Source organism: Pavona decussata, unplaced genomic scaffold (assembly GCF_977016875.1).
Source record: "Pavona decussata unplaced genomic scaffold, jaPavDecu1.1 SCAFFOLD_16, whole genome shotgun sequence".
NCBI lineage: Eukaryota > Metazoa > Cnidaria > Anthozoa > Scleractinia > Agariciidae > Pavona > Pavona decussata.
The window spans coordinates 2,885,076-2,908,117 of NW_028145439.1; the positions used below are offsets into that span (position 1 = coordinate 2,885,076).

At 37.9% G+C, this 23,042-nt stretch overlaps 2 protein-coding genes across 4 annotated transcripts in view; both read right to left on the reverse strand.

Annotated features, from left to right (window-relative positions):
- LOC146487341 (thyroglobulin-like) overlaps positions 1 to 14,638 on the reverse strand; it is a 28,428-nt gene extending 13,790 nt beyond the window's left edge. For all 3 annotated transcript variants that reach the window (XM_085087187.1, XM_085087172.1, XM_085087180.1), the window contains exons 1-14: positions 14,353 to 14,638; positions 13,011 to 13,068; positions 11,808 to 11,826; positions 11,377 to 11,505; positions 9,677 to 9,844; positions 9,397 to 9,591; positions 8,832 to 9,032; positions 8,257 to 8,406; positions 5,966 to 6,202; positions 5,263 to 5,418; positions 3,275 to 3,496; positions 2,537 to 2,704; positions 815 to 970; positions 5 to 208 (exon numbers count right to left, since the gene is read on the reverse strand). In XM_085087187.1, coding sequence (XP_084943313.1) covers positions 5 to 208; positions 815 to 970; positions 2,537 to 2,704; positions 3,275 to 3,496; positions 5,263 to 5,418; positions 5,966 to 6,202; positions 8,257 to 8,406; positions 8,832 to 9,032; positions 9,397 to 9,591; positions 9,677 to 9,844; positions 11,377 to 11,505; positions 11,808 to 11,826; positions 13,011 to 13,055 — 2,050 coding nt within the window. In that variant the 5' untranslated portion in view covers positions 13,056 to 13,068; positions 14,353 to 14,638. The remainder of the gene's footprint in view (positions 1 to 4; positions 209 to 814; positions 971 to 2,536; positions 2,705 to 3,274; positions 3,497 to 5,262; positions 5,419 to 5,965; positions 6,203 to 8,256; positions 8,407 to 8,831; positions 9,033 to 9,396; positions 9,592 to 9,676; positions 9,845 to 11,376; positions 11,506 to 11,807; positions 11,827 to 13,010; positions 13,069 to 14,352) is intronic.
- Positions 14,639 to 17,726: 3,088 nt separating this feature from the next.
- On the reverse strand, positions 17,727 to 19,180 carry LOC146487342 (uncharacterized). Its single transcript, XM_085085683.1, has 3 exons — positions 18,907 to 19,180; positions 18,267 to 18,404; positions 17,727 to 17,987 (listed from the first exon to the last, which is right to left on the reverse strand). The coding sequence occupies exons 1-3, from the start codon at positions 19,135 to 19,137 to the stop codon at positions 17,862 to 17,864; spliced, it is 495 nt and encodes a 164-aa protein (XP_084941809.1). The 5' UTR covers positions 19,138 to 19,180; the 3' UTR covers positions 17,727 to 17,861.
- Positions 19,181 to 23,042: the final 3,862 nt, after the last annotated feature.

The window sequence follows — 23,042 nt, forward strand, 5'->3', positions numbered from 1 at the left end:
TTACCACTCTTCGTGACTTGCATTCCACATGATGGTTTCTCCAGGTGCTTCCTCGTCCCATTCACTTCCTTTCCATCTTTATCAACGCACCAGTAGTATCCCTCGTGGAATTGTACAGGATCATAACTTCCATCGCCCTTACACTTTGGAACGAATTCACCAAGGAGGCCAGTTGACAATTTTTGGCGAGCTTGGCATGGAGTGAGACCTAAGAAGTCAAGGAATCATGCAACTTTAATATTGGCATCTGTTTCCTTCCCTTTTTTGGTAAAAACAAGTTTTGTTGCCAATCAGTTAAGCCCTGACATCAACACGCAAATTCTCCCCACTGCTCTCAATACATTAACTGTATTTAGTAAGGAGAATTTTCATATGAGAGCTCTTACCCTTAAACCTGCCCCCCATTCCCCGGCCACCCCCACAAGGAAACTATACATGCCAATTAACAACAGGTAACTGCTGCATAAAGTTGAAACCTGTTGAAGAAATCATTTGCATGCTAGCTTTTAATAAGTGCTTAATACAAAAGCAAAACATTGCGTAGTAACTTTAAACTAATGGCATTTGAGGAGATAGACGAAAAAAAGGAAGGGCAAAATTTCATAAAGTGAAAGGAAAGATATTTAATAAAATTGTAGTTCCGCACTCTACCTGCATTGCAGTGCAAAGGTAGCGGGGTAGGTGAAAGTGGTGTTGTAGTTACTTCATGTCACAGAAACCAAATATAATGGGATGACTGTGGCCAATGCCAGCTGTGTGGGAAGCCCGTGATTTCAAGAGTACAATGTTTTATCTTTTACTTAGCTCGACAAACCTGTAGTGCAGTTGACAACATTCCCCTTTTCATCACGGAACTCCACCTTGCACATCTGGCACGGATCTGAGAAGCAGGTGGCATGTGGGAATGCTGGGCATCTTGCAAACTGGCACATATGCAGACACAGCAAAAAAGGTTTTCCACCTGGACAAGCTGAAATGTGAAAGCAGAATCTCAAAATGACATCGAAGTTCTTCAAAGAAGAGGAACCTCCCATACAGGGCACACTTCAGAAAGAATGCTATAAATATTAAGAGGCTAAAAAGTTCAACACGTTCCTATGGCAATGGTCTGAGACAGTGACTGAATGTAATCTGCACCTCAGCACCTATGGATCACGGCCCTGGTCTGCCCCATGTACCCAAGCTACAATACCAATTGAAAGGTTCTATATGCAAAACTGTTATGAGTGACTTTTTGGGTCAATTTTTTATTTTGCTTGAAAGTGCCTGAGTAAATTTTTGCATGTGGCTTAATTTCAATTCAGTCAAAAACATTGTTCTATGATTTTTGTTGAACAGACATGCAATGTTATTTCTCAAAAATGGAGAGCAAACCAGCAGAAAAGAATACAGGGCAATGTTTGTTGTCTAAAACGAAGCCCACATGCAAAAATTGAGTCAAATCCGGGAAAAAAAAAACGGCACAACTTTCGATAAAAGGCGGTTATGCATCCAACCCTTCAATTGTTAATGTCATCTTTTAATTAGTCACATTTTCAAGCTGTCAGTGGCCAGCTACATTCACTGTATAGTTGCCAGCTACTCAACATGACAGTCCTGATTTAATCTCGCATATGGTTAGTCATATGTCTGGTAACATGAACCATGCACATCTTTGTCACATTCATTTATACCAAACTTGTGAAGGTCACATGTTTTATCATAAGACAGTGTAACATGTTCATCACATGTTCAACCGTCAAGTACAGTACATTGGCAGGTGATTTTCAGAGTCCTGTTTCATAAATTGAATGTTGGCCCTGTTATGTGTCATGAGGTTGTCATATGTTTTTCACAATTTATTCACATCTTGTTATCATAGTAATGTTTGGAGAAACACTGTAGAGGCCCTCATAACAAGATATTATTAGAAGTAATAAAGAAACTGTTTAAGGATGGCTGTAGCTATTTATATAGACACATCTTTAATGTACAAACAATTCAAAACATGTCACAACGTCATGTCCCAAATGCATTAGCCAAGAAGGAAACCGAAACACATAAAGCTTGGATGTATTGAGTTGCCCTTAGATTGATGGCTTCATATGATCACTAAACCAATTACACCAGCTGAAATTTATTATTTACTCATAAATATTATAATTAAAATTGCTTTTTTAATCAATTGGCTCCTCTTTATATCAATCAGTGCCACTTTTTCTCAAAATCAATCCAATGAGAGCATTTTACCACACACCTTATACCTGAAAGGTGGTGGACCCCCTCCTCCTTTTTCTTTTCTTTTTTTATTTTGCTTTTCTAACATTGGTAACCCATTAACTAAATACAAACAGAGTTTGCTGAAAAAAAAAACTGACTGTGTTGTTCTTTGCAGAAGATTTTCATGGCCATACATCCCTAAGAATGTCTGTAATGTTCGAAAAGACAAAGTCCAACAATTCCGGTTCCAGAGAATTCCTTCAACTACCATAGCACGAAAAGTATAGAGAAGTGTTAAAACAAACTGCAAATTGAACAAGAGATGTGGAAGACATACTTGTGAAAGAGGGTTCCTGACAGGTTTTACCACAGCCTGGAACATCGCAACATTTCTTCATTCCACTGCAATTGTCATCAGCACTACACTTTGAACTGGAACAAGATTTCCTGGGTTCCTTGATGATTGGACAGAAGCCATCCTTTGCCTTGGCAGATACTGATCGTGCTGTTAAAGGTCAACGTGTCAGCCATAGTTTTTAAAACTTTACATGTACATGTAGATTTGTAATCATCCGGTCAGGGAAGAAGACCATCTTACTTTGTCTCAATTTGAGACCTGTCCTGATAGTTTTTTAACTTTTGTCACTGCAATGTACCCTTACAGTCAATCCACATCACGTATGACCGTTATTTTTGAAATTTGAACAGAGTTTTGAAATTTACAAGTCAGTTTTGAACATCCCTGGAACAAGATTTCAGAGTTCCCGTAGAAATTTCCCCAGTTTATTGTCAGTATAAAGTTATAAATTTTTCTAATTTACATTACAGCATTAAGTATTTCAGGAATAACAATATTTATTGTATCTCAACTATTGAATGGTTATTCATTGGGGTTGATCTGCAAATGGACAGTCTCCACAACAAACTTGTCCCTTCACATGTGCACGGCAGGGGCTCATTCTCAGTACAACATCTTGAAGCAAGTCTCTCCCATAAGCCTATGTGAGAAAACACCCACTAAGTACATTAATGTGTACATGCATGCTGTGAGAAAGGTCCTTCAAATATGACATACCTGAACGTCCAGAAGGACAGCTTGGTCTGCCCCGCACCCTTGTTCCTGCTACCTCAGTACCATTCTTATAAGTACACCAGCAGTACCCAGTAGAGGGCCAGCACTGAGTCTGTGAGTAGCTACCATCTCCTTCGCATTGTGGTACAAATCTTCCCAAAGGCTGCAGCCGGCTGCGGCTGAATGTCGAGGCTTTGGCCTTTTCCAGCTGACATTTTGTAAGATCTTATGAAATAAAACAGTAACAACTCAGTAAACCAAGCCTACAACAGTTGGACTGCATTGAAAAAAGACCAGAAAACGTTCAGCTCTGGATGTGAATTCTACAATTTACGATTTGAAGGTGTACTCTGTAAAATATGTAGAACGCAGCAGCCTCTGAGCATCTTAAGTACAGAGCCTTTGTGGCTTGCCCAGTGCATATTATTACAGACACTGTTCATGTTGTCTCAGCAATGAATTGGCAAGAACATGGCTTGCACAGGTTTGGTGACAGTTGGGATAAGGAAGACATCTGCTAGGGGATCGCCAGCTCAAGTTTTCCTGGCCAGTCTTCTTTGTTTCGCTGTTACAGTCCCATACCAACATGCAGATTCTCCTGATGTCACTGTTTCACGCATTTGTTGGGTTCTAGTCGGGAGAATTTGTCTCAACATCAAAACCTGTTAAGGTTGTTTTCCTTAACTCTCATGTCTCGTTTATTTGATAAAGTTGTCAGATTATAAGGAGAAATTACATGCTGGTCATAGAGTCCTAAAGTGTGTTGCAAAAAAATATATTTATAATTTTGAATTTTTGAAATCATGGGATTTGTTAGTATATTTGGAAAGAGCATGATAAAAAATGCCTACTTGTCAAAAATCAGCATCTTAATGCAATTTGGGGGTGAGATATTAGCTCTGTTATGACCTGGTAACTCCATACAGATCCTTCTAATTTTGTCTCTGTCAGTTCTTAACGTTTGGAACTGAGACAAAATTAGAAGGATTTGTATGGAGTCACCAGGACATACCAGAGCTAATATCTCGCCCCAAATCGCAATAAGATGCTGATTTTTGGCAAGTAGGCATTTTCATCATGCTCGTCTACACAAGACTTCCTTTGGCAGGAATGCAAGACCTTAAAAGGGATATTTTTGAAATTAAAATATCCCGAAAAACTCATCGACTCAGCTATCAATCGCCTCCAGCATCCTATAGACCCAGTTCAAACACCTTCTGACCGCCCTGTTCGGATTACGTTGCCATTTAAAGATCAGAAATCGGCGGACGTGGTTCGCAGGCAACTTGGCGACCTCGGAACTAAAATTAATCAAGAACTACAGCCGGTGTTCACTAGCAAAAAGATCGCTGATCATCTGAGAGTCACAGAAGAAAAGCCTCCCCTGATCAATCAGCAAAGTGTAGTATACGAATTCACATGTGATTTGTGTGATACAAATTATATTGGGTACACTTGCCGCCACCTACATCAATGCGTTGAGGAGCATAAACATTCTGTGATCGGAAAACACCTCAGGGACGCGCATGGTTTAACACCTAACAACTTAATTAAGAACTTTAAGGTCATAAAGAAATGCCGTGACAAATTTGAATGTTTGGTCTACGAAATGCTGTGGATCAAGAACAAAAGACCGAAACTGAACACGCAAGCGGATTCCATTCGCGCGAAACTCTTTACCTGAATGCTTTCATGCTAATTTATTTTCTCACTTTCAATACCTATAAATATGCGTTTCCGTTATTTCCATTTTTACTCATTTGACAATGACGATATGAAGTCGTCGAAACGTCATGTTATTTTATTATCGTTAATTTTCTTGTTGAAATCTTTCTGAATACACTAACAAATCCCATAATTTCATAAATTTAGTTCATGTGACGTCATCACTTTAGGACTCTATTATTACAGGTATTTTTAAAAGAGTTGGAAAGATAACATTATGCAAGATTTCCTGATAGTTTTACTTCTAACAAGTAGAGGAGAATTACCTTTTTTACAGTCAACAACATTGCCATTCTTGTCAACAAACTCTACTTTGCATCCTCCACATGGGTTAACACGGCATTTTGCCTCTGGGTGGGCTGGGCATGTGGACCATTCACAGAAATTACGCAAACAGGTGAACATAATTTGGCCTGAACAGACTTGAGGACGAAAAACAGTTTATGTATTAGAAAATTTCATTCCTTTTAACAAAACCATTTATGCCTTTAGTGGATAAAACTACACTAAAAGACTACATGTTGTGAAGTAAACAATATCCTTGACATGCATATTACATTTTCTTTTCTTTAATTACGTTTCCCAATGTACTTCTCAGTATTTATCTTAGGTTATCTGTTTACTCTTTAAAAGGACCCTTCTGTAAACCAGTTCATGTGAAGTGGGTATCCTCGATAAACATTAGCGTCAATCAATCAATTTATTGTTCAAACTTTGATGACACTTTTTCCAAAAATTAAAAAGGAATTCAGCCAAGGATGTTTTCGGAAAATTTCCTTTCTTTTGACAAACCCGTCACTGTCACATGACACATAATACAACAATAATTACTAACAGTACAAAGCCCTACTTACAATACTTACTATACTAAAAGTATACAAGTCATGTTACATGTATATTTACAATACTAATAATACTTACCTTAGTGAGAAAACTACCTAAAAGCTTGATAACTGAGGATGTTCTCACCTCCAAGTGCTGTCTTGTTACAGTGAGGCATGCCGCGAGTCATTGTTCCGAGAACTGGGTTTCCTCCTACATCCACACACCAGCAATAACCAGTTGAGCCGTAACACTGTACTTCCTCGTAACTGCCATCGGCAGCGCACTGTGGCACAAAGCGGCCCACAACAGGTCGTGCTGGTTCCTCGTCAAGAGAGTGAGTACCCAATGCTTCTAAACGCTGCTGCTGGCACTTGGAATAACCTGAAGATGAAATTTATAAATTGGTCCTCTAAAAAAGATTTTGCCTCTTTCCACACCAGCAAGATGGAACATTATCATTGATCAGCTGATTTATTCATCAGAAGGCTTCCTATTTCACTACTAGAGACAAAAGGGTTCATTTCTACAAAAGATTTCAAAGAAACAGTGTCACCTATTCTAGTATCACACTGACTTTAATAAGGAAAAAACATGTTTTGTCAAACTGATGGAATACATTAAAATTTATAATGCCTCAGTTTTGTTAACAACTACACTTGACTTGCTACTTTGTACATAGAAATATTAAGCATTTTATTATTTTGGCCGCAGATGACCAGGATGGAAATGGATTGCAAATTGAAAAAAGTTCTTTCTTTGTATTTTAGAGAAATGGCCAAAAAAGCTAATTATAGTTTGCTTTTCTTTGACAGAACAAAGCAGTTTTGAAACATGACACTGCCCCTTTAAGTAAAGCCTGCACTGTAGACAGAATCAACCGCCAGTAAATACCGTCTGCGAATTAGCTCCCAAATAGTTGTTCTAGACCCCCAACCAAGGAAACAAAATACAGAAAGTCACTTTCCAAATCCCCTTCAATCTTTAATTGTTTTTGTCCTCACACAGTTGTTGTTGTTTTTGTTATTATTATTATCATGTTTAATTATTTCCATGTTGTAAATTTTTACACAATAGGCCTTTTCTGAGTTACTGTGAACCTCACTATGAAAGCGAGGCTAAGCGCAAAACTTTTCATATGAAAATTAGTTTTGTTTGCATGTCAATAAAAACTTATTTTCATAACAAAAACTTTGTTATGAAAACTTTGTTAAATGTAGCATTTCATAATGAGGTTCAAGGCAACTCGGAAATGGTCCATTCAGTCGGTTAGACTGCCTTGTAAGAATACTCTATCTATCTATCTTGACTAGAACAAGGATTTCGGTACTAATTCACAGACGGTACGTACCAGCGATTGATTTATTGTTAATATTTTAATTAGTCATACTTTCAAGCTCTCATTGGCCAGCTGTATTCACTGTCAGTTATTGCCAGCTACTCAACATGACAGTCCTGATTTAATCTTGTATATGGTTAGTCATGTGTTTGGTAACTTGGACCATGTACATGTAGATCTTTGTCACATTCATTTATACCAAACTTGTGAAGGTCATATGTTTCATTATAAGACAGTGTAATATGTTCATCACATGTTTAACCGACGAGTACAGTACATTTGGCAGGTGACTTTCAGAGTCCTGTTTCCTGTTGCGTGTCATGAGGTTGTCATACATTTTTCACAATGATATACCAAGGAAATGAAAAACTGAAAGTCACTTTCAAAATCCCCTTCAATCTAATTGTTTTTGTCGTCACACAGTTTTTACTGATTATTATTGATATCAATATACTATAATTATTATTATTATTATTATTATTATTATTATTATTATTATTATTATTATTATTATTATTATTGTTGTTGTTGCTGTTGTTCTAATTATTATTATTATTATTATTATTATTATTATTATTATTATTATTATTATTATTATTATTATGCTTAATTATTTCCATGTTGTAAATTTTAATGCAATCCCGTTGGTTAGACTGCCTTGTAAAAATACTCTTGACTATCTATCTATCTATCTTGACTAGAACAAGGATTTGTGTACTAATCCACAGACAGTGCATACCGCCGATTGATTTAATATATTGCTAATGTTTCAATCAGTCATATTTTTAAGCTCCCATTGGCCAGCAAGTACAAGGATTTGGGTACTAATTCACAGACAGTATGTACCGGCGATTGATTCCATCTACTGCACAAGGTACTTTAAGTACTAACTACTTGAGTAGGTACATACATCAATTGGAATAATTTAAAGAGAATGAAGAGCAAACCAGCAAAAAAAAAAAAAACAGGGCAATGTTTGTTGACTAAAACGAAACCCACATGCAAAAAATGAGACAAATCTGAAAAAAAAAGGCCTAACATTCGACATAAGGCAATTACACATCCAGCCCTTCAATAAGTGCAAGCTCCGGCAACTTACAGTTAACTTTCTTTCCATACTGGTTGACAAACTCTGGCTCGCATTTACCACAGGGGTTTACTCTGCATGTTGCATCTTTTTGGCCAGGGCAGGACACAGCACTGCACAATAATGGGTCACATTGAAGCTGTTTTAAACTGGCTGGACATACTGAAAAACAAAAAATAAAATGAATACAATACAATGTATGTATAGAAACTGGCCTGTGGTAAGTATAGATTGTAGACTGTGGAACATTCTTGCAATCAAGTAAGAGCTTGCAGTTGCAAACAGGGCATGCTCATACTGTAATTTGGAATTCACAGATCAAAACGAACGTCTGTAATAACTGATACTACAACTGTTCAGTGATCAGCTTCAAATTTCTCCTTGTAATATCAATGCTTATTCAACCCCTGAGGTCATGAGAATTAAGGATATGATCACCCAAGGTAAATACCTTGGAATCATATTTTGCTAACATCTCCCCAGTACTTTAAAAAGAAAAGAATAGGGACAAAGTAGGAGAATTTGTTTTTTTTTATATATATATTAGGGGTAGAAGGTTAAAAATGGTACATGAACACTATTAATACCAGTTTTTGTGCAGTCCAGGTTTCCTCTTGTCCGCGTTCCTTCAAATTCTTGTCCATTTCCATCCACACACCAGCACTGTCCAGTTGATGCATGACACTGCTTTTCTTCAAACGAGCCATCACTTTTACACTTTGGATCAAAGCGCCCAATTGGAGGCAGTTTTGAGGCTTCTTTCTTCTTCTTTTGACAAGGAGTTAACTCTAGAAATTAAAGATTTTTCTTCAGATCCCTATATTGTCTTTTTAGAAACTAAAGCACCCAGGGGATCCCTTCTTGACCTGGCAACCAGTTGGACAAGATCAGGCCATTCCCTAGCTAGACTGGGCCAAATCTAGCCTGTGAGAAAGCTCTTCATTAGAGTCAGTCACAAGAGGATTATAGTGCGAGCAGCAAGCAAAGCGAGAGGATTGGTGCGGGGGTGCTTCACTCACTGCATGCGCTATATTCTTTCACAGCTGACCTAGTAGTCAAAAGAGCTTTCTCACAGGCTAGGTCAGATCCAGAAAAATTCACTGACACAACAATTGTAACAAGATGGCCAAGTTTATAACATAATCAACTTACCTTGACAATTTGGCTTGTTAAATCTGGTCTTAGTTGAAAAGTCAGGAATCCCTCTCTCATCAACACAGAAGCAGTATCCTTCATGACACTGTACCCTGTCGAAATGTCCATTAGCATCACAGGATGGGACATACTGACCAAGAAGAAGAGGTCCCTTTTGAGTTGCAGAAAGCATTCTTTTACATATCGACTCCACTAAAAAGAAGGAATAAAAATTGCATTAATTAGGTAAGATGCTGCCTCTACGGGTTTATTTGCTAGATAGCAATAAGACATTTACCTGGGCCACAGTCAACAGTTTTTCCAGTTGTTTTATTGACAAACTTTACACCACACTTCCCACACGATTCCACCACGCATCTCAAACTCTCTTGAGGCTGATCTGGGCACCCAGCATAATTACACAGCTGGGCAGGGCAGTTCACATGCTCCTGTCCAGGGGGGCACACTGCAAAACAACATAATAAATTATTTATTTAAAAAAAAAAAACAGGAAGACAATACAATAATATTGAAGGGTTTAAGCAAGAGTATCCCATTTTACTTTTTTGCGTAAAAATCAAATTTGCTCCAGATAATTAAGGTCTATTTTGGCACAGAGACTATAGTTATCCTGTAAGAATTTTTATTACTTTTTGAATAAAATGCTTAATAAACAAGAAATTAGCTTTAGTTGCCGCTTTTCTTTACAACACAAGTGGACTGTTAGACCCAAAAGAGGACTAATTTCTTTGTTTACGAAACCAAACCAGCTCAAGCAAAGTGTTTGTTGTTGTAAACAAAAGTTATCAGGCAAGTGTCGGTCTTTTGTGTCTGACTGGACACTTGTATTTTAAAGAAAAAAGAAGATAAGCTAATTTCTTATCATGCCAAGCGTTTAAACATGACAACTCATATTATTATTCAAAACACACACAAAGAGGGCTTACCTACATATCTTTGGATGAGTGATCTCTACATTATCTTTCTGATTCTCAGTTTACGTGCATAGGACACATTCAAAACAAGGAACCAAAGCACCTTGAGATATTTAGTTTAAATATACTAGTGTTCTATCTCAAATGCTGCTCTCTGATTGGCTACGCTACTCACTATCTATTCTGTGATAGATAGTGAGTAGTGGTTTTCAACAAAAAGGTGGCGGCTTTGTCGCGTTTTCGAAGTGTCTGCAATGAGGATATAGATAATTTACTTGTTTAGTTTTTAACGACTAGTAGATTTATACTAAAACAATTAGATTTGCTCTCGATTTCTATGCGTGATAGCTGATTCAGGCTACGCCCTCATCAGCTATCACACGATAGAAATCACGAGCTCATAATCTAATTGTTAAATATATTTTTTTTTATCAACAAGGCTGCCGCCTAACAGGAGTGTGGTAACCTGGGGCATCCAAGAAAATGCTCAGATGTTTACCTAAATTTTTTGCCCAAGTACCAAACACCTACCTTTTGGCCTTGTGGGCCCGGGAGGGGGACTCCCATATAAAAGTGACGGGGTGATTGTCACACCTTTCAGGGGTTAAAATTCATGGTTTGGTACCCCTTAGGGTGTAAAATCTAAAATTACTTCTGTAAGAGATATGGTGGTAACTTTTATGGTATTGAGCCGAAAAATTATGAGAGGGAGTAAATATCAGTCAACTGATTTGGTACCTCTAAGTGGTAAAAAATTATTCAGACCATTCCCACCAAACAGAATTCTGGTACCAGCTTTTAGGAGTGTTTTTCAACATTTCTGACAATCAACCCCATCAATTTAATATGGGGATTCCTCCACCCCCCCCCCCCCCTGCGCCCCACCTGGGCTTGTGGGCTCCTTGAAATTTTTCTTAGACAACAGCCTTGTCCAATGGATTCAACAAATAAACCACGGTAGACTCATAAGGTACAGTGATGCTTAATTTCTCACACAAAAGCAATGTGAAATGTTACAAAATATGGCATTTATTTACTGAAAAGAAGGACATCCGCTCCTTACTTGGTTCCACACACCAAGAGCCGCAGCCATTACTGCAGCACTTTTTTGAGCCATCACAATTTTCATCAGCTCCACAGGTCACAACACACGCACCAAATGCCGCAGCCTTTGGACAAACACCATCTTTAACTAGACAATATAAGAAATTTAGTGTTCTCACATACTTGCAGTAATTGAAAACAGTTCAGTTGAAGGCATGCATAGAACAAAAATCTTAATGATTTAATTTTGTCCCCCCTCCCTCTCATTTCTATTAGTAATCAATTGAAAGTCATGCAAATAACAAGGTTTTTCTTCAGTCACTCCTTCAAAAAAGTGTTGAAAGGAATTCGCAATAAAAATATTGCACATCAGGGTTTGTTTTTCTATCATCTTTGTTGCTACATGCTTGAGCAAGAGACTGTAATTCTAACAAAGGTGAGGTTACTTACCAGCACTCAAGAGAGTAGCCTGAAAAGAAAAGCAAGACAAAATAAAGCGTTAAGTCATGTGTAAATTTGCAAATAGAGGGCTTCAAGGTGCTACTTTTTTGGTCATCATTACAATCAGAAAACAACTTCTGTAAAGGTTCACAATTTGTGAGTGTTCCCACAAACGAAGCGGAGTCATGCTAAGCACCATCATTTTCTAATTTTAAATTCGGAGAAAATAACTTAAGTTCAACAACATATTAAACAAAAGTCCTTCATTGGCTTTATACGCCACTGAGGATGAATAGAATAAACTTGTCAGTCAATGAGTGGCATTAGTACCACTTTGTCATAATTTCTACAGTTCACTACTTTCTCCATGCAGTTGTACGAAGTCTTGGAGAAAAGTGAACGTGTCGGACTGTGATCATTAAGTGGCTGAGGACCAGCCATCTTCATTTTCTTCAGCTCAAAATGGTCAATGAATTTTTTCCTTCATGTAAAATTTTATCACAGAGTCTCACCAAGAAAAAAAAATTCAGTATTAGCTAATGACACAATTTTATATCTGAAAGGGTCTTTTAAAAACACTTGAGCATGAGTGTGGGGTTGTCTTTCCATTCACTATCTATCCCATATGACACTTTGCTGGGTGGAAAGTGAAAGGTTCCGTTGTCATATATTTCAGCAGTTCAAATTTCTAAAACCAGCATGTCATCACATCAACACTCTTTCTTTCTTAAAAGAATCTTCTTTATCAGAGCATTGAGGCTGAGATTAACTAAAATTTAAGAACATACTAAGAACTTTACCCAGGCTGAGAGTCAGTTAAGAACATTTTTATTGCAACCAAATAATTTTAAAATGAACGGTTTTAAATATGGATAAAATATTACAGGTAAAAATTCAGTCTATATTGTCCAATTAACCCAAATATCTATAGGTGTCTTGGTCACATCTGCATCGATTTATTGAAATACTATAACAGATAACTAAGAATTAAGAACCTTTCAGGCTCAAACAAAAATAATAAGAACGTTCAGCCTCAGCCACAAAATTAGACATTCTTATAAAAAAAATGAAAAAAAAAGATTATACCCCATACAGCATCCTGCCCCACATAACCTTTAAGTAAAAGTCCCCCCACTCGCCATTAAAGCCAGTTTTCAGAGTAAATTCAAAGAAACATTTATCAATGTTGGGATAAAGAAAAAAATCGCCCACCTGAGTTAGGACTAGAAGGACAAATCCAGGTTTAATAATAGACATGGCTGAAGAAAGCCTGTAAATGTTTGAAAACAAAATTAATAGAAATGTTAAATAAAAGAACAAGTTCCAACAAATTCACTATTGCCATCGCAATGAAAGTCGGAGGCAAGATTTCCGTAAAGCCCGATACATTTAATCATCCATGCACCACTTTCATATTACAGTGTAACTATCTTCCAAAAACGGCAAGCGTGAATAGTGTGTGAGAACTTTGCAAAATTTATACATAATTGGTGTCGGGGCTGTACGGAAATCTTTCCATTGGCCATGCAGATATTTCTTTACCTGTAAGAAGCTCTGGTCTTTAAAAGGGAATAAATGTAGCTAGTCCATTTACAAAATACGGATATATAATTTTTCACTTTCACTTTACAATTTCGGAAGCGCTGTAATAAATTTTAAATTTTAGCGCATGACATTTCGTATAAATAGAACATCTCAGCTCAGTTTCGCATTCTGGAAGCTTTGATCAACTTTGAGATCTTCGCGCTAAATTAAATATTTTTACAACTGTGCGAGGTTGAACAAATTCCCGCAGGGTTACACCCCCAACCCAGTTGCGAAATTTATAAGCGAGGCTCGACAAATTAGAGCTTACACTAAAAACTCGGTTGTGCAATACGGCAACAGCAGTGCATGCAACGAAACACGCTCTTGCACAATGACAATCAAAACAATAAAGGTCAATATAGACAATAAAGGAGGGTTTAGTCAGTGACCTTCGTACTTAAATTTAGAACGGACAAGCATGAGCTGCGAGTGACCGTGCAGTCAAATGAACTTTGTAAATGCATCATAACTTTGTAGTTCTCGCCTTGGTTAAACATACCAGAAACAATTCATGGGCTTACATCTTGAATAAACTATGTATGTATGATAACCCCGCGAAGATCGATAGCCAATTACAAAGGTGGTGAAATTTCGTCTTGCTACGGCATGACCTATAAGCTTAAGCTTACGTTACTTTGCAATTCACAGCTATTTTTGCGAATGCTTTCCAAGAAAATCACCTAAAGCAAAACCTAAATTTCGTGAGCCAGTTTACTGTTAACTTGATTGGAAAATAGCGAATTTTGGCGATCAGAACAATGAACTAGGTGTTCGTGCTCAAAGCGAGCACTGCCATGCAGCTAGACGAAGAGAAATAGACAAGAAACGAGTCACTAAAAACACTTCGCGTTCATTTTCAAGGCTTGTTGTTCAGTCTGAGCTCACAGTGAACTTAGATTTTCTTGTATACTTAAGCAAAATGCTGTTTGAAACTAATTCTGCAATAGAGAAAATATGATTCACTTACCAGTCAGTACCACAGGTCAGCTCCTGTAAAACGTCTGCGTCAAGTGAGGCAAACAATCGCGCGCTCTGGTTTCTTGTTTACCACTGGCTCTACTGGCGCCTGTCACAACACGGAACTGAGAATGCAAGAATGGAGGTCAGCGGACGTGAGAAACTGCAAAAATAGATGAGATTTTCCTTACCTTGAAAGAATTGTGCCAGCGTCGACGGCGAAAAACACAGCACAAAATGCTTACTAAATGCGCTGAAAATCGAACGTGACCGTTAGAGTAGAAGGGGAAAATACCACTGCACGGGTCTGAACCAGCTAATATGTAGGCACGTACACTGTCAATCAATAAACAGGGCGGTGTCTACTGAAATAGAAGACAACTCATATTGTTTTTAAAATTAAGTAACGCATTATTGGGCCATGAAGATCACACGTGAATTGCAATGATCAAATATATCAGGATTGATCATCCGTGAACGTAAGCGTACATAATTAACAGGCGTTTTAATATTTAGGTGAAGCGCGAGGCAAAAAAAAGATACAGTACAGTGTATGATGTATTTATCTTTCTGTACCTCTCGCCCCGCCTCTAGCAAATCGATAAAATTGATAATGGATAATATTCGATAAAAATTGAAAGAAATTAGTTAATCATATCGTAAATCGATAAAAATAGATAAAAGGGCTCATTGTGAATAATCAATAACTATCGATTACTATTAAAACTCCTGTCAGTTCAGGATTGTGGCCGTTGGCACGAACACCTCCTAAACCAACGCCCACTTTTGCAAAATATATAAACAAAGAGCGCCAGTAGGCGCTAGAAAGGGGAAGGGAGAAGGGAAATCGGGCCCGCGTGACGCGAGGGGAAAAGGAAAAGGACCTTCCACGCAGGCTAGAGCGCCAGTGAAGTATAATCAATCTCTTTTGTTCAGATACTGACAATTACCTTCACATAATCTTGGATAAAGCAGATTGTAACTTGAGAAAAAGTTGTATTCATAATTTTATCGGTAAAAGCTACAATAGCTTGCGCGTGCGGCGATAAATAATCTTTTATTAAGCTTTGGAAATTTGCCGTAGGCTGTCAAACAGTGTTACTGTTGTCGTACCAGGAAGTGTTCAGTATCTAATGATCAATTGGATATCAGTATAGAAATACAAATCCTTGAAAGAACTGAAAAAAACAGTATCATTATAAATTCAATTTCTATTGTTCATTAGTTACTTCGATGCTTTTTATAAAATATATTTAATATCGCCGTTACAAAACAACAAAATTGGGCTTTAGCTATACCTGCCAACTCTCACGCATTATGCGTGAGTCTCACGCCTGAGGACTAAAGACATCGATCTCACGCATCAAGGACAATTTCTCACGCCTGACTAACAAATCCGGACGAGTTGCTCTTTAACACGATTAATAACAAAAATTCAATTAAATTTCCCCTGAAAGGGCGCTTAACGTGTCCTAGCTGAATTACAAGACACTAAAATTTTTGCAAAAGCTTTCAAATGTCTACAATCCGTTCGAATCAGAAGTGTTCAAGGGTCGTCGGAACATCTTCGGAAGTCTTCGGAAAATAGTCGGAAATCTTCGGAAGTGGCTGGGACGTTTTCAGAAATCCCGGTCATGACAAGACGAAAATCTTACGCAAATCTCACGGAAAAAGTTGGCAGGTATACTTTAGCTGCGTTGATGACCCTTATGATCCTAGATCCAGCATTCATAACTATGATGTCTGGCCGGGGTTAAATAACATGTCAGCTTCATTGAACATTAAACGGGCACAGTCACGGCGATTTTGGTGTATTTTGATCAAAGAATCTTTTTTCTGACATGAAATTGCTATCAGAGCATCAGGAAGAAAATATCGGGAATTTCTTTGAGAAAGAACAAACTATAATCAGGTTTTAGCGACTTTTGTACAATACACAGATAGAACTTGAAAACATTGGCAATTTTTTTTTCAAATTGTAATTCATTTCCATCCAAGCCATCCGCAGCGAAACATAACTAATACTAGTTTCTGTGCACTAGTGGGGTTATTGTTAACAAAACTGAACCACCGTGATTTTGACGATTCCATCGATTCAAATATATTCTTTGGCTATTCATAGTGACACAAAACAATAGCTGACACTGCTTCTTTAACATTAAAATTGATGTTTTCAGCTTAGAAGTATCGGTGAGTGGATATCGATGCCATATACACGATATAATCGATACTGAGGTTTCCTTTAAAAATATCAATACTTGTGACAAATATCGACTATCCAAACTGTTCACGTGACCGCTTACTTGAATATTTGAAAAGGCTACTTTTATGCCAAAAACCGATATTTTCCGTTGGTGTATGCCCTGTTGCACTGAGCTCAAGTTGAAGTTGTGTGTTTTTTGTTTAATGTTTACGGTTCATAAAACGTATTTTTAGAGTATAGGTAATAACATCACAGAAAAGTCTTGGATGATGACGTCACGATATCCATATCGTTATATCAATATTGAAAAAATGCCAAATATCGGTAAATATCGTCCTTGTATCGTATCGTTTTGAAAAATATGGCCTTCGTAGGCTCACCTTTACTAAGAAGGCAGTAAAGGTTTCCTTGGGGTTTGGTACTTCTACAAAGTGAGATTTAGAAATTTTGTATGTTTGTGATATCAGGGCCCTCAGTTTTGGAGTGAAAAGTCTAGTGACGAAGACGTAAGCCGTAAAAACCTTAACATTGTGAAATGTATAAGGCAAAGAGAAAATCGCTCAAAGAAAACTATACTTCCCTCACGTGTTTTCTTTTTCTGAACTCTCTATTGACAATATTTTCATGGTTTTAGGCAACCGGAATTCACTCAGGATGTGCTGGTGATGCAAAAAAGAAGTGCGTACATGAACTGGTTACTTATTAAGGGCTGTTTGAATCCAAAAAGAAAATTGGTGGTAACCACGCATTTTTGAGGGAGTTAATTAAGCAACAATCATTCGAAAGAGTTGCAAAATACATAAAAACGTATGGCAAAGTTATCCAAATTGAAGCTTAGATATCTCTGAAAAATGCTTGGTTACCCCTAATTTTCGTTTTGGATTCCAGCAACACTTACTAAGATCTGCTTTTCCCAAATAGCCTTAAACCGCGCCAAACATCTTTCTTTTATTAGGCACCATTCTTATGAAACCCGGGTATTTCGGACCATCTAGAGATGCGCAGAACGTATGCGCAGTAACAAAAGCAGACACCGTCCTGCAGCATCGGCATCTCGCTACCTCGATTCCCCCCTTCCCCCCCCCCCCCCCCCCACTCTCTTAACAATCTAAACTCTTGGTAGTTTTGTGCTACTGTATACTGCATAATACTGATATACAAAAGCAAACTGAAGCACAAAATTATAACAACCAGGCTCTTTTATTGTGAAACTGTTAACACGTGGCAACTTGATATCGATATAAAACTACTGTTAAGATGCAGGCTTCATTCCCTTAACTTCCGGTCCGGTCCTGTGGGTTCATGGGATGGCTAGATTACTTCCGGTCCTTCTCATCTCCAAGCTTTTTCGCGCATTCTCCAAACCTTACGAAACAACACAGCTTTTCCTCGCAGGTCTCGCTACCCAGCATGCAGCACGGAATAATTGGCAGACATTTTTTCTGAAATGAAAATAAAAAATCACTAAGATAAGTGTTTCAAAAGGTTTGATATTAGCACCGGTTGATAATATTACATTGTAAAAACTAGCTCAATGTATTACATTAGGCCATCATACCCTTGGCGCTTTGCGCCAGTTACATGTATTCGCTTCGAATTCTGATTGGCTCGTTGTGTTCTTTACATTTGTAGCGATTGGCCAGAGTGATTACTTTAGCTTTGGGGTTTTGGTTTTCCGACTCTCAATTGGAAACTGCTCTAATTGAGGTAACAGTACATACCATTGCTGGAGGCAAATGTTTGATTCGTACACCTGCTCTGCGCAAACAAATACCAGTCCTTTTGATGCACTTCAGATGCTCACAAGCATCATCCCCGGCTCTCTTGTGACAAACAATTGCAGCTACTATGCAGAATTTCTGTTTAAAACAATAACAACAAAAACAAAGTAAGTTTTGTGAATGGATTCAGAGAGGTTTTCTCACTAAAGATTAACACTGATCTCCTTCATGCACAAAATGGACTTCTGTCACTCTCAAAGCACCCTGAGTTGAGGATGGTAAACCCTTTCCAGATTTACCGGGTGCTTACAGAAACAAAAATTTCTGCCCTCAGTATAAATGAGCGCAGTCCTTTCGTTTTCCTCCACTTTACAGCGATTGAAAATGTACGCAAGTGTTATTATACAAATAACATTTATAGGGTCCGAAAGAATGACTTATTTGAGTTCCACCAAGTCCCGTCCCCAAAATGGTTAAAAACACAAGCTCATGTACGAAGGAATTCTTAAAGGTTATTGCGCTGTATTAGACCAAAAAACCTTTCCAAAAGGTGGGCATGTTTAATTAGATTAGTGGTAAAACCGAATGTTACAGAACGGTAATCTGTAATCAAATTCGCTATAACCGGATCAGTACTTACAATTTTGGGAGGAAGGCCGGTGGGAAAGCCGCTAGGCAGACGTCCAGTTGGGCGAAAGCTCGGTCTGAGTGGTTGTGGGTCTTCTAGCTTGACGATGCTGCGAACTTTCTTCGCCATCTCCCGATCTTCCATCTCAAGGTAGTGCATGATCGCTTGGGGATGATATTCCATCTCCGTCTCAGCATACACGGCCACTGCGGCGAGGAACAGCAAAAGTATCATTGTCTTCATGTTGACGGATGATAATCTGTGCTCTGGATAACACGATGCGCAAAGAAACATTCGCACCTGTTTTTATAGAGGACCGCACGCTCTGAGAACTCTACTGCGCATGCTACTTTAACTTCGCTCGGACAAAAGCTCTTCAGGTGTGTTTGGACAGCTTTGAAACTGTTTAACCCGCCCCGTGACTGTTTGCGAACACTCTAGCCCTCCGAAATTAAATCCTTTTCAAAGTGAAGATGCAAACACAATATTTTGTGTTCCTGCTGTTGTTCCTTGTTTGATTTAAGTAAATAAGCATGCGAACAAGGCCACGCACTTTGGCACGAAGAAATTAAAAGAGGTTGTGATCTTGCTCTTAATCAATATCATAAACTTCAAATATTTGATTTTAAGTTATTACACTCCTTCTCTAGCTAATCGAAAACAGGCATCTCCAGCGAAAGATTTTATCAACACTGAATCTTTCACTACAAGAACTCAGAAATAATCGTAACCACATTCCTACTCTGCCCTGCCAAAAATAATTAACTTATTCTGACTTTATTTTCGACTCTCTTTTAATTCTATTGTTTTAATTTTTCACCCAAACTCTCTCAATCTTTATGTTGTCACTCCCAAAGCTGCAAGCGCTACACTGTCAAAAAATGGGAAATAAAACTGGTCGGTTTCCTTAAGATGATAGAGATTATTCTTAGTTTTAAAAGTAGATTTTTTTTCCAAGTCTACTCTTTGTATTTGGGGTGTTTTCGATGAGCATTAAACGTTCCTAATAGTGTGAACTAAGAATGAAGTTTTGACATATTTCGCTCCTGAAGAAACGGAGGCTCAAACACAGTTAGTGGTATCATAGGCTCAAACATTAAAACTAAATTCCGTTTACCATTCAACGGCAACTATTTATTTACTTCAGGTTAAACAGAGTTAATGAACAGTGCAGTAAAAAAAATGGCAACGAAAAACAAACTGACCAAGAATGTTTTACACGTATCTTTGTGTTCAGTAAATCTTTGAAAATACATGCTCGAAATTCTGGTCACCGAAATGTCTGCATCTATATATTCACCCTATTTTTTTCTAAAGCGATCGTTTAATTCAGAGAGGACGAGAAAATATCAGTTTTATTGAGTGCCATGAGGCCAGGACTACTGCTAGTTCCCCGAGCTTGCTAGCCATGTGAAGGAAATTTGGATTGCCGAGGCCTCTGGAGTAGAGCACCAGTGCTCTAACCAACTGAGCTACGAGGGAGCTCGTCGTGGAAATTAAGGTATTTAATTCCCGGAAAAGGAGATATTCAAGTATTGCAAACTGTGTGAGCCGCGTAGCACCCATGTTATGCGATAGAAATGGAATAAAAATATTTTTATTGAGTGCCACGAGGACTTGTCTACTGTTCGACTAGTTCCCCGGCTTGCTAGCCCTGTGAGAAAATCAGTACTTTCCGTCTAGCCATGGAGCAAGAAGATGACAATGAGATTCAAACCTCACTTTTCTTGTTTATCTAACAATGCTGACTCTTGCTAGCTGAATAGTTCTGTGTCAACTCAAATCTTAAAGCCAATAAAATTTTGTCGGTAATGTTTATCAGATAGCTGGTGTCTTCGATAGACCCCTTACCGCAGACAAGGTAGGTCCTTTTCGAACAAACTTGTTATATAAACCAGTTCTCTAATACTGAAACAAATTATGGGTTGGCTCTTCAGATATTTGTCCTGAAAGGTTGGAAGAATTAATGATTTAGTTGTAGCATGACATAAACTTGTATCCTCACTAATCTCTTCATTTTAGCATGGATGAAGTATGTACATAAAGTCACGTCACTTGTTACGGCCAGAAATGCTTGAAAACGTTTGACGAAGAATGAGATCGTCCATAGTTGCCATGGCACCAAGCACACACTATTATTAGTATTTCCATTTATAATATAGCGGTGGTTAGCTCGAAAGCTAAGCTCCTCTGAACACCGTACACTTCTTCCAAAACCATTAACTTCTTTCTTTTCTCCTTTTATTTGTGATTTTATTTCTATGTTCCTATATCCAAGTGTAAATAAACTGAAACTTAAACTGAACTGAGAACAGTTTATACTCGAAGTAACTTAACTTTACTTTACTGGTACTAAATGGGTTATTAATACGGGCAGAAACAGAAGTCCTACGCCTTGGATTTTGGTTAAAAGCTGACAGAGTTTACATATTGATACTATTCAATTGCGCATATGCCACACATCGACATTCAAATCCAAGTACAGTCAATTCCCTGTATTGCGGACACCCTCGGGACCGCGAGTTAGTGTCGTTAATAGCGAGAGTCTGTCATAGTGGAAATTTATTTAAGTCAAACGTCTGTAATTTATATTTGCCGGTTATTTAGCTACTGTCCGTATTATCGGGGTGTCCGTACTAGCGAGGTGTCTGCCACAGGCGAGAGTTGACTGTAGTATGCAGGAGGTTTGTCCCATGAATCTAGTTTAATGGGGGAAGTTCCACGCAAATTTGATGTCATTTCAAAATCCAAAAATGTTTGCCTGTAAACAGAAACAAAAACTTGTCTAGTTTTACTATAAATTACCACCCAAGTTCTCCCATTTTTGTTTCCCAAATGCGCTAAAACGGATCACGAGTTGTTCCTTTCAATGATTGAGTTGATTTATTTCTTTCCTCTCGTTGTTCTAGAAATATTTTATAGCTAAGTGAAGGCCTTATTTCACCAATTTTAACAAAAGAGGTAAAAAAAAAAACCATGACATTTCCCCTTTAATGGCCTTAGCTCTCACGAGTCTCCTGTAACTCAGTGGCAGAGCATCCGAAATAGTCATCGGGAAGGTCTTGGGTTCGATTCCTGATAGGAGCACTTCCTTTTTCCGAGTTGCCTGTATCACTCAATGTATAATACATCATTCTCAGTTTTCTACTTGTTAGCAAGGTTTCTCTTCCTATCTCTCCTCTTCACAAAATTTTGTCTAGTTCATTGTATATACAATTTTATGTCGAGAGAAATGAAGTAAAGTTCTTCGAAATTTCCTCTCTTTTAACATCAAAATTTCACCTCGTCAGTATTTCATGTGAAAACGTAATTAGAAAGAAGTTTAGTGTAACTATAGTAATCTGCTTTATTGTTTTGCCTCGTGCAAACAACAAACTATTTAGTTTTATGACTTTAATTAAAGAGAGGTCGCAGAACAAAGCCATCCAAAATATTAATTTTTGAACACCAAAATTAAATTCTCGGTTCTACAACTTTTTAAACCTAAACTTAATCAAACCTAACAAAAAAAATAAATAAACACAAATTAATGACACCCACACAAATCATCAACGAAGGCATTAACTAGTCGCGTTATTACCCAATCCGCATGCTAGAGATGCTGGTATGAAACTTGGCAACAAATCCGGAATTTGCAAGTAAAAGCGGCAGAGCATTTTAAGAAGGTACAGTTCTAAGAACGAGAAATAGAAAATTTATGTGCGTTTAATAACTGCGTGATGTTGTTGTTGTTGCTTGTTGGTTTTTTGTTTTTTTTTTGTCAGCCCTGCTGGTTTTTAAGTTCATTTAATTCTATCAAAGAAAAAAAATTATATAAAAACAACAACAAATTAACAACAACAAAAACTGACAAGGTTCCTGCACTGAGTTTAAAAGAATCAAATGATAGAGTGTGTAATTTAGCAGAGGGCAGCTAGCGTGTGGTGTGCTAACTTTATCTATCTTCCCGGTGTCGTCCTTAATTGGTACAAGGAAAAAACTCCTATGACAATTTTTTTGGAAAAACAATTTGTAGTGCGAAAATTAAATTAGTAGACTATGAACAAACGTGTACCAGTGCTAGCAGTCAGGCGGCATGTGGGTTCAAATAAATGTCGGTTACACTTGCAGTCAACAGCGCTGGCGCCGGTTCGCTTGGTAGGCAAGCG